We start from the raw sequence: 12,363 nt of genomic DNA, 5'->3' as shown, positions 1-12,363 counted from the left end.
AGGACAATAATTTCTGATATTTGAATCAGGAAAAATAACATTTCCTTTTTTTATTTTCTTATTTTTATTTTTTTCACTCCTTTCCTTCAAGATTGGGGTGGTATTGGAGACAGAACCCAATGCCTTGCCTCTACTCAAGCACTTAACTTTTTTTTTTCGTAACTTACTTTTACTTAAAGGACTTCAAGGTTACAGGCTATTTTGTCTTGGAAAATATCCTTGAATTTATTCAAGAATAACCTGACCTATCGGCAATAGAGTATATTTACATTTTGGTAAAAATATACCGCTGTTATTTATTTTGTTTTTATTATCTGTGAATAAGCCCTAAACTCCACATAATAATTTGTCTATTTTACCTGACACATTTTAGGTGCTGTTATCCACATAAATTACACTATCTTATTCAGGAAGGAAGCCCACTTTGATAAGTACTAAAAAATGAGAAAGGCAATGGTTATATTGAAGAAGTATCATATATTTGAAGCTAGCACCAAGTAAACATCATAAATCATCAAGATATTTTAACTTGGGGGTAATATAAATAGCCTTATGCTGAGAAATAAAATGATAAAGCTTCAGTTTATGATATTAATAAATCAACACAAGAGGAATACTTTGTTAGAATGGCATGTAATCCTCACTCACTTCCATATGCCAGAGAACAGGATGCATGTAAAGCACTCTTTAATCTAGTTACGTATTTCCACTGTTATGTTCTAAATTACAGCTAACTTTCTGGTTCCAATGAGATAATAGCATCTATTGTCCATTCAGTATCAGAATAATGTCATATTTAAATTACTCTTCTATGTTTTACTTTTTTTTTTCTTTTGCTGGTCCTGGGGCTTGAACTCTGGGCCTGGGCACTGTCCCTGAGCTTCTTTTGCTCAAGGCGAGTGCTCTATCAATTGAGCCACAGCTCCACTTCCAGCTTTTTTCGAGTAGTTTATTAGAGATAAAGAGTCTCACAGACTTTCCTGCCTGAGCTGACTTCAAACCATGATCCTCTCAGATCTCAGCCTCCTGAGTAGCTAGGATTACAGGCATAAGCCATTGGCACCCAGTTTGTTTCACTTATTTTTAAGACACCTCATTGTTAGTTTTCACAGAAAAAAAAGGTGTGCAATATAAAATGATCACACTGGAAAGTAAATTGGTCAGGACAAGTTCTATTGTGTGAGAAAGTCATAACACATTCTCCTTCCTTTTCAGTCAAGCTGACTACCATATCTCTCCTCTTACAGATACAGAGCACTGACCACATGAGAAAGGCCGGCGTTTGGCATAGAGTACAGTGACAGCACTGTGTCAGGCACTATGCGTGCTCTTCCACCTGTGTTCTCACACTGCTCTAACGTTCTCACATGGTGATAGATTAGGAGGCCCATGTTTCTTCTTTCCCTGAGACTTCAGGAGTTGCAAAACAGAAGCATCACACATTTATTCAGTATCTGAGCTTTTTCCATGACATCAAGAAGCAAAATCTTCACATGTGCTCAGCCTCTAGACAGGCAACCAACAAGGAGCCATAACTCAAGCTCCCCATGCAGAAACTACTCCAAATTCATTATGGATAACATTCATATTGCTCTGAAAACAATCAACTCCATTAACCATACACAAAAAAATTAGCACTTGAGACATAAGCACAAATGTTTAGGTAGGCCAGGAGCCTGGTAGCTCAGGCCTGAGTTTCAAAGGCAGCTCGGGCAGGAAAAGTCCATGAGACTTTTAACTGGAAGTAAAGCTGTGGCTCAAAGTGGTAGAGTGTTAGACTCAATCAAAAAAACTCAGGGACAGTAAGTGTCTAGGCTATGAGTTCAAACCCCAGTACCAATAACAACAAAGAAGTTGTTGCTAGGTGGCTCCTCTCCTTTCTCAAGGACATTTTATATCCTCTAACCTGCAAAAACAAAAACAAACTCTAACACTGAAGACACTAAAATATAAAATCCTTCCATGTTCTCCTCTCACTGTTATTTAATAATTCATTCCAGAAGCTCCCAAGGTCAAGGGCCATCCAGAGATATGCCTAGGAAGCAGGGTGATGGCCTAAAAAGGGCTTCGGAAAAACATTGCAGATAAGGCCAGCCAAGCAAAGGCACACAGGATCCCTGTGGTCCCAGGGAAGAAAGGATGTGGATGCTGAAGGTAGCAGCAATCTAGCAGTTAGGAGAAAGTCAACAGCCAGGAACAATCAGCAAATAGGTAACTGCAGTCTGGATGGAGATGGGGGATAAGAATGAAGAGACCTCCTCTGAGGCCCAGACCTACAGGAAATGCCTAACAGAGCCAGACAATAAGAAAAACTTCCTGCAAAGCAGACACAGTCCTATTACAAGGTAACACTAAAAGACTCTGCAACCAGGAATACACTAAAGGTAAAACTAGCTATGAAATACACAAACCTATCTCAACCCCTGACTGCACTGACCCCTACCCTAACACTAGCATGCATTTCTAGGCACAACTATTATTAACATGTTTTCACTGTCCTATACATAATATCTATCATTCAATCAAAAGTAATGAAATACATAAAAAGCAAAAAAAATCTATTCATTCTAGGCCTTGAGTTCAGACAAAGCAAGAAACAATAGAGAAGCTAAAACCATCAAAAATTGAAAAAAATTGGGCTGGGATGGTGGCTCAGTGGTAGAACGCTTGCCTTGCATGCATTAGGCCCTGGGTTCGATTCCTCAGCACCACATAAGCAAAAAAATTGAAAAAAATAGTTTTTTCAAAGATGCTCATGAAGAATTTTAGCAAGGAAAATTTTAGCAAAGAAAAGTATAAAAGTCAATAAATCTAGAAAATCAAGTACAAGAAAAAAAAGCATAGTAACAAATGAATACATAGTAATAAAATGAACTGGCTCCCAATTACAATATAGTTAAGAATAGGTCTCTACAAATCACCCAAACTAAAACATATGAGCTCACAAACCTCTTCTACTGCCTGTCTCACTATGTAATCCTAATGCCATATGCCAGATAAAAATGACTGACCTTGAACTTTCAGCTTCTGAAACTAGAAACTAAATAAACAGGCTTCAAGCATTTTGTTATAGTAGTCGAAAACAAGCCAATATAGCATACAAATAAGAAAGTGTTTTTAAATGTTAAGGAAAGAAAAAAAGCACCAATCTAGAGTTCTGTACCTTGTGAAATTATCCTTCAACAGTGGAAAAAGAAATACTTTCTCAGATAAACAAAAAGGGAGCAAATCTTTTCCCTTAGAGAAAAATGCTGTTGTTCAGTGAAAGGAAAATTGCATAGCTCAGAAATGTAGATCTAGCTAGGCACTGGCGGCTCACACTTACAATCCTAGCTGCTTAGAAGGCTAAGATCTGAGGACTGAGGTTCAAAGCCAGCACAAGCAGGCAGGAAACTCCTACCTAAAATTAACCATCAAAAAAGCTGGGAGTGGAGGTGTGGCTCAAGTGTAAAGTCTTGAGCAAAAAAGCCAAGAAAGAGCATCAAGGCCTGATTACAACCCCAGTACTAGCACCAAAACAAAACAAACAAATAAAGCAACTTTTCTTGCATCTAAGAAAAGACTTACAAATCATTTAGACCAACAAACCCTTGGGCGTGATTCAGTGAGAATCTTGACTAGCAGGAAAGGCCCCAGACTAAATCCCCAGCAGCACAAAAGCAAAACAAATGCAGCCTATCAAAAATACGGGTGAAGCAGTTTCTCAAAAAAACAAACTAGAATAATTCTTCCCGTTTGTCTTTCCTCCACTAGCCAACCCCATTCCCAAAATGCAGCATAGCAGAGTACAGTAGCAAAACAGTAACTTCTCACATCCATTTTCCTATTTCCAGCAGTATGGGTCTCAAGTGGGTCTCTGTGTCCTGTACCAAGAATTGCAGACAGGAGAACTTGAAATCTTCTATTACTTATTCATAGTAATACACTGCATTCAATTTCCACATGAGACATTTTGGTAATGAACGTTCTGCCTCACGAGGACCTGCACTAACGCTCCCATTCATCTCAATCTGGTCTCAGCAGTTTCGCGCCCTGTTGGGTGGTGCAGTTCAGTGCAGATCTCGCAGAAGGACGGCTTTGTCAACTACATGACATCCAGGCAAGCTGTGGGCTGCTCCGTGTCACTTCCATGATACTCACCTCTTCTCCTGAGAGGTAATACGCTGCAAGCAGGCCTCCAATAAAGCGAATGTTAACCTCAAACACCGACACTTCTGAGTTCTGTGGAAACAGGTGGGAAATAGTCACAGGTGGTCATGTAATGCTTTATAGGTGCCAAATCGGTTCAGAAGCTCTTGGAATGAGCATCCTTTCTGTATCTCTACTTCCCATGCAATTATAACCTCAACTGCCATTTGCTGGTGTTGCTGAATCAATTGCTCCTGTCCTTCCAGCCCCCAAGCCCAAGCCCCAGCCCCAGAAACTGATGGGCCACTTCCTGTACATTCCACAGCACTGTGAAACAAATGACGGAGGCCTGCTCTGACTGCCATTCCCACCACAGGTGCCTCCACCTCTTACATTCCAGAACATCACTCCCCTCTCGCTGACTCCAGCCTTCTGGTCTCATCCCTACAGCTCTGCTCATGAATTTTAAATATTCCTCCTGCTGCATAAATAACTTAGTAAATCTTGAAACAGTACAAGTGTAAATAATGAATTAATAACGTTAAGGAAACCAGCTTCTAGGTGACAAATTCATGTAGACACAATCGCATATATATCAAAAAGAAAAATGATTTAGAAATGTAAAAGATAATAATAAAGTTGTAGATTAGTGACAATATGTAAACTAGGAAAGCAGAAACTGTAAGCATAAAATCAATAGTTTGAATAACAAATTGATGAGTCTTGAAATTTCTCTGAAATGCAAATTGTTTAAAAGAACCAAAGTTATGAACCAAATTTTTTAAAAAAAAGTAAACTGAGGGGCTGGGAAGGTGGCTCAGTGGTAGAGTGCTTGCCTTGCATGCATGAGGCCCTGGGTTCGATTCCCCAGCACCACATAAGCAAAAATAAAAAAGCCGGAAGTGGCGCTGTGGCTCAAGTGGTAGAGTGGTAGCCTTGAGCTGAAAAGCTGAGGGACAGTGCCCATGCCCAGAGTTCAGGCTCCACAACCAGACCTCCCCAAAAAAAGTAAACTGAAAGAAGTTTGGCACATATATAGAAACATTAATAATCTAAGTATAATTCCAAAGATTTTATATGTGTGTGTGTATATTTGTATGTAGGCATGGAAACAGGATTAGAAAAACAATTCATGGTATAATTCCAGTATATGTAGAACTACAGTATAAACAAGAATTCACAAATAAAGTATATATAAATATGAATTATGAATTTTATTAGTAATTTCATAATTAAATTTTAACAAAAAGTTAGATTATCCTGAAATCTTTCTGTAAGGTCCGCTCCTGGATGGCGAGCAGACTCCACCCTCCTCGCAGCAAAGTCTCCACCCAGTACCTGCGTTACCTAGGCAACTGGGACACCTGGAAGAGGTCACATCTGAATTTGATGTGGCCACACCCTTCTCCGCCCATACCCTAGATAAGGCCTAGAGCAGGCCCAGAAGCTCTCTCTGTTCTTTTCTTGCTCTCTCTGCTCTTTTCTAGCTCTTTTCTCTCTCTTTCCTCTCTCTTTTGCCAGCCACGTGGAGTGCCAACCTTGCCTGGTCCCAGCAGGTCTACCGAATAAACCTACCCCTTACCTGAATACCTCGTGACGAGTGCTGGTGCTGTTCTTACTCGGTAACCTCTTTTTAAAAACCTAACACTTTCCAGTATTTATAAGACAGAACACATCATTTGTTGACACAAATGTGTTTATTTTCCTAACATGGAACTATCACAATATAATGTAATTTTTCTTGAGCATGATTCACACTTATAATTCTAGCTAGAGAGAGGTAGAGATGGGAGGACTGTGGCTCAAGTGCACTCAGTCAAAAAAGTTAGACCTTAACTCAAAAACATGCTAAGTATGGTATCACACACCTATAATCCCAGCTACTCAGGATAGAGATAGGAAAATCATGGTCCAAGGCCCCAAGCAAAAGTGGAAGACTTTTATATGAAAAATAACAAAAACATAAAGGCCTCAGAGCCTAGCTCAATTGGTAGAACATTTATCTGCTTGGTAAGCACAAGGCCCTGAGTTCAAGCCCTAGTACCACAAAAAAAAAAAAATCTAACGTTTTGATATTATGACTTATCTAAACCCATTCCTGAAAAAAACATGCTTAGCATTACTTCATATATTTCAATAAAAAGCATACTAGAGTACTACAGGACACATAGCCGCTTTAACATGGGGGCGGAAGGCCTTCTACGGACGGAAGTATAGTAATAACTTGCCCAACAGTTTCTTTGCTTTCATCCAGGGCTTCCTCTCTACGCTCCAGTTGGATGGAGCTGAGAAATAGGAAGTCTCCACAGTTGTGCCTATATACTCTGCTCCCCACAGGACACACCACCTCAAAACCCCTGGTCCCTGGTGCTAGGAGCCAGACCCTGGGCTTGGGCAAAGGCCACAGCGACCCCCACACAGGCACATTTCCTGACGTTGCTTCAGCCTTTTTGTAAGCTGTAACACCAAGGAAAAGCAGGAGGCAGAGAATTTCCCTAGCCTGTATTGGCCAAATTGTAAAGAAATTTCTTTCTTTCTTTCTTTTTTTGGTCAGTTTTTTTGGGGGCTTGAACTTTGGGCCTGGGCCCTGTCCCTCAGCTCTTCAGCTCAAAGCAAGCACTCTACCAGTTGAGCCACTAAGCCACTTCCAGTTTTCTGCTGGTTTTTTGGAAATAAGAGTCTTCACGGACTTTCCTGCCTGGGCTGGCTTTGAACCACAGATCTCAGCCTCCTGAGTAGCTAGGATGACAGGCACCCAGCCATTTTTTTCATTTTCATGTACCCTGTTCTTTTCCTTTAAGCAGGGTAAGCATTCAGACTCAGAGCCAGGCGTTATGGCAGGGGTGAAGAGGGAATTCCAGAAGGAAACTCACTGTTCCACAGCTTCATACTGCAAATGTACCACCGTGGCCCTGGCCACACCCCCAGGAAATGACCAATCAGCCCAATGCCTTTGGATCCCACTTCTCCCCTTGACCTCCCTCTGTGAGGCCCCACTGTTACCCCAGGACTGCCAACCTCCAGGCAAGTACTCAGCCTTTCACTTTCTTTTTGTCCGGGTGCTTCCCTTCATCTAGCTAAATGACTGCTCTATTAGGAATTTATGCAAAAATGTCACCTTATCCTAATTTTTTTCTGACCACCCAGTATAAAATAGTATCCATCAACACTATTACTTATCTGTACTATTACCTCAAATAACATTACCATCATCGATCACTGTGATTACTTGTAAGATTCTTACTTTTTCCCTGACTAGTGACACACAAGACAAGTTCTAGATAGAGGAAGAGACAGAGAAACTAGGCAGAGGCATACTGAAAAGAGTAATGGCTGAGCATCCTCAAGAGCTGAGAAAACATCAATCCTCATCATGAGTCTTCTCAAGAATAATCCACACACAGACATACGGAAATAGAATTACCACATTTTCACACAGAGGAAAACAAAACATAAAAGCAAGGAGAACAAGACATTAGCTTATAAAAAGATATTGCCTTCCCACAGCAGGGCTAAAGCAAAAACACAACAGCCTCCTGCCTTTAGAAGGCTGAAGAAAACAACCAGCAACCTCTCGTGCTGTTCTCAGCCACACAGTTAACATGCACAGGGCCTCCCCCGCCTTGAGCCTCTTCCTAGAAATGTCACTATAGTAAAGAGTCCTTCAATATCCCCCACGTAAGACAGCAATACTGCCTACACTATCTCAGGCACACCTCCGTATTCTCCATAGTGCGCAACCCACCCAGCAGCCTGCGTCCATGCTGTACAGTGCTTCTCTCGACACTAGACGACAAACTTGAGACAAGAGATCCTCAGAACGCAGAGCACCGTGTGCTCTGAAAAGTGGCATTCAAGAAAAGTAGTGATTCATCCATTACTGAAGAGTTTGCACAGGCTTAATAACACAAGAAGGAGCTGAGCTAAGCTAACTCATTCTAAAATCATCCCTTCCCATAGTTTCTCACACGCCTTTCCTAGGCCACACCAGGCCCATGGAATGAAGGCAGTGCATAACCAGTCGCCACCCCTTACCGTTGGATGGCACTCCTCGGGGACACCACCACCAGATAAGGCAGCAAGAGCCCCCTAGAGTGACCTTCAGGTCCGGGCAGCTGCAAGACCCCGTACCTCCTACCTGGGCAGCAGCCATCAGTCCCAGCCACCATGATGAAGGCTCTGCGTGCGGTCCCCCCCCCTCTCCTCACCAGGGCCACCGCCTCCTAAACCTCGTAGGCTGTAAAAAGTCACCTCACCTGGTGTGAGACAGGGTCTTGCCTGTCCCTTTGCTGGCAACAGACCTTTCCTTTGTTCTTTGTACCGGGATGTCTGCGTGGTTTTCTGGCAAAGTCTAATATAGTCTAACAGATATGTTCTTCAGAAGGGCCAAAAACAGACGGGTTTTCAACTTTGTTAAGTAGATATGCTCAAAGTGTAAGAGTAACCCAAAATATGAATGTAAATGGAAAGTATAAAAGTCAAGAGAGTAGATGGAAAAAAGAAACATGAAACAATCCAAAATATGGAGAGAGAAATAGAACAAGATGATGAAAGAACAAGATGTCAACTAGAGAGAAAAATAAAGACGGAAGGCTCGCCTCCAAGCACGTTAATAGACCAAATATTTACAATTGTAGTAATATTTTTTATAACTGAATAAAAAACAAAATACAAAGCCAGGCACCGGTGGCTCACACCTGTCATCCTAACTACTCAGGAGGTTGAGATCTACGGGGTTCAAAGCCAGCCTGGGCTGGAAAGTCCGTGAGGCTCTGATCTCCAATAAACCACCAGAAAACTGGAAGTGGCACTGTGGCTCAAGTGGTAGAGGGATGGGAAATGCGCCCTGAAAAGCCTTCTCTCAGGCTCACTCTTCGGTGCTCTACTCTGATATATTCCTGTTGAGACCCCACACCTGGACTGCAGCTGGGTCCCACCAATGGGAGACTGGAGGAAGGAGAAATATTCTCTCCACCCAGGGTACATCTCGTTTCTCACAGTGCTTCACCTGGACAGTCACAGCGGGCCCCAGGGTACACTAGTCTCCTCACACCCAAACCAGACTTCGTGTGCCCCTTAGATGTCACGCAGTGGCAAGGCACCAGCCTAGAGGATAGAGTCTACTCTGGGACCATCTTTGTAAGAATTACTAAGATGGCCAGGTGCCGGTGGCTCATGCCTGTAATCCTAGCTACTCAGGAGGCTGAGATCTGGGGATCACAGTTCAAAGCCAGCCCGGGCAGGAAAGTGAGACTCCTATCTCCAATAAACCACTAGAAAACCGGAAGTGGCGCTGTAGATCAAGTGGTAGAGTGCTCGCCTTCAGCTGAAGAGCTGAGGGACAGCGTCCAGGCCCATAGTTCAAGCCCCATGACCGACAAAAAAAAAAAAAAAAAAGAATTTAAAAAAATTATTAAGATATCAGCAATGCCTGCCGTAGTAGCTCTGGATACTAGTTCCACAAAGCCCAAGTTAGTACATTTTAAGGATTTCCACCTCTTCCCATGTTCTCGGAGTCCCATGGGTGGTAGCTGTTTCCTCTATTTACTACTTCATTTGGTCTTTTGGCTCCCATTACTCAATTAACAATTCTAAACATTAAATCCTACAGTTGATGGTGTAGTTCTGGTCTCTGACGGAGCCTCCACTGGTACAATGATACACAAGAGATTCCACTCTCTCCAAATTATATATTCTGTGAAATCCTCATCAAAACTTCAAGTTTTCTAGAATGTGAAATAACAAAGGACTGAGAACTAAGAATGTCCTCAGAGAACAAGATTCGGATGGAATCAACAAGCTTCTTTTGAAAATACTTTGTTTAAAACAGGTTAGTAGAGAAAAAGACCCAAGTAAAAGAACAAACTAAAATGAGCAATGTATGACAAAAAGGCATATAGAAATAAGCAGGCTAGGACCAATGACAGCTGCCTGTTATACCCTGCACACATAAGCTACTCTACAAGGATTAAAGGCTATAAAGGCTAAAAGCACCTTGGATGATTAACGCTTTCAGTCTTAAGACATTGTATCTTATTTAAGACCCCTTTCCCTATACCAAGGTCACAATGAAATTCTCAGATATCCTATGAGATCTGTTCTTGTATTTTACACTAATATTCATATTCCAATTGAAATTTAAATTTTATAAGGTGGGAGCAAGGGTCACATTTTCTATCAATTCTTTTCCTATACGGATGCCCAGTTAAGCCACTATCATATACTGAAAAGTGACACTTGGGCATAAATGAGATGTACATAGACATTCTGCTACATCATCTTTACTATTATAGCCATATAAGTATTTACATCCTCTGGAATAAATCTTCGAATTTTTTTTTCTTTTATATTTTATTGACTATTCTTGGCTCCCTTTGCCTCCATCTAAATTCTGGAATTTCAATTTCCACAAAAAATAAATTGCTCAAATATTTATTGGCATTGTATTAAAGATAAATTCAGAGATAAGTAACACAGAAGCATGGTATATGCTTCATTTCTCTTGGCTATGTTTTGTAGTTCTTACTGTAGAATATTAACTATATTTTGTAATTCTTTAGAAAAAAAAAAGAGTGAAGCAAAACTTTAAAATGTTTAAAAGAAAATATAAGAATATATCCTCCTCACTGAAGAATAGGGATTTTATATACTAGATATACAAAATACAATCTATTAGGGCTACAAAGCTGTAAAGGAGAAAAATAAATAAAAAACAATGCCTGTATGTCCCAGGTTCTCTGCACAGACAGGCAAGGCAACATGAGGAAAACGCAGGTGACACTCCTGAGAACAATCGGCCCATCTCCAGCTATCTCTTCTTCCTCTTCTGGGACTGGAAAGTAGCTAAGGTGTCCGCCCTGTGAAGAACCACTGTATATGAGGAGGTCAACTGAAGTAGAAGACAAAGGACCCCAGGTCCTGATCATTAAGGAGTTAGGAAAAGCAGCCTCAATTGCCTGCACTTGGCTAAGATGACAGAGAAATTACACTTTATCTTGTTTCCGTGATTGAACATTAGATTTTCTACCCCTCAAAACCAAACCTAAACATAAGTGAAAACATGAATTATTCTAAATAAGAAATACCAATAAATATGTCTAGCACTACAATGCTCAGGGCAACACAGAATAACACATACAGTTTGGTCTTCATAGCACAAGGAAAATCATCAGTAAAGATGTAAGGATGGACTTCAATAACAGTTTGAAAGATGATTCACTACAGAAAGAAAAGCAGAGAGGAATAGAGAATGCTGCCCTAGAGAGGAAGGAGGAAGCAAAGCACCATGGGAGACAGGAATCTGAATCCTAACAACTGTTCAGCCTTTACTCTGTACCAGAGTACCTCAAGTAACCTCACAATAGTACAGTGGGACAGCAACCTTCTCAAATCACAGGGTAGAATGTACCCTGTAGGCTCTACAGCTAAGCCACACCCCTATACCAAGGTGTAGGAAGGGAAGGCTGGGCAGAGGCCTCTCTATGAAGGTTCACCATCGCTGTGACAAACCATTAAACCTCTTTTGAAAAGGTTTATTGTTTATGTTTGTTTTTCACAAAGCACTTTATAGGTCCATATTATGTCTTGTCCACTGCTTTTCCTCCCCCAACTACTGCGGAAGCACATTTAAGACAATGCCTACGTGATAAGGGCCAGAAATGTAAGAGGAAAATGGCAAGAAAAGCAGGTAAAAACTACGTGATAAGTGACAATCACAAAAGAAGAAAGAATTTTTTGCAACAGTTAATACCTATGTTTAAACTACTGTGATGTGTATCTTAGGCAATAACTAAACAGTAACTAAAGTATCATCCTATGTAGTCAATGATCCCACACTTCTGCCAACTGGGCAGCCCAGTTATGTGCCAGCTCATCCAGTGCCCACTGAGGAGCCATTCTCTGGCTCACACATTTCTCACTGTGTCCTCAATGGTTCAAGGGTCACAGCAGTGCTCTGGGAGCTATTTTATAAGGGCAATAATCATATTAATCAGGACAGGGCTCTCCCAGTCACCTCACGAAAACCATACTTCCAAATATCATCACGTTAGTGATTAAGACTCCATTCATTCATTTGGGAAGGAGACAAACATTCAGATTATAGCATTAAGACAATATGTCTTCTTTTTTTTTTTGCTGGTACTGGGTCTTGAACTCAGAGCATAGTCGCTGTCCCTTAGCTTTTTCACTCAAGGCTAGAGCTTTACTTGAGCCACACCTCTACTTCCAGCTTTT

General features: G+C 41.2%; 1 protein-coding gene across 1 annotated transcript in view; it reads right to left on the bottom strand.

The window, feature by feature from the left end:
- Man1a2 (mannosidase, alpha, class 1A, member 2) overlaps positions 1-12,363 on the bottom strand; it is a 75,828-nt gene that overhangs the window by 43,764 nt on the left and 19,701 nt on the right. Inside the window, exon 5 of the mRNA XM_013024712.1 lies at positions 4,141-4,221. Coding sequence (XP_012880166.1) covers positions 4,141-4,221 — 81 coding nt within the window. The remainder of the gene's footprint in view (positions 1-4,140; positions 4,222-12,363) is intronic.

This window comes from Dipodomys ordii, unplaced genomic scaffold (assembly GCF_000151885.1).
Source record: "Dipodomys ordii isolate 6190 unplaced genomic scaffold, Dord_2.0 Scaffold78, whole genome shotgun sequence".
In the NCBI taxonomy this organism is placed as follows: domain Eukaryota; kingdom Metazoa; phylum Chordata; class Mammalia; order Rodentia; family Heteromyidae; genus Dipodomys; species Dipodomys ordii.
Note: the sequence above shows the minus strand (reverse complement) of the source record. Positions and strands in the feature narration are given on the sequence as shown.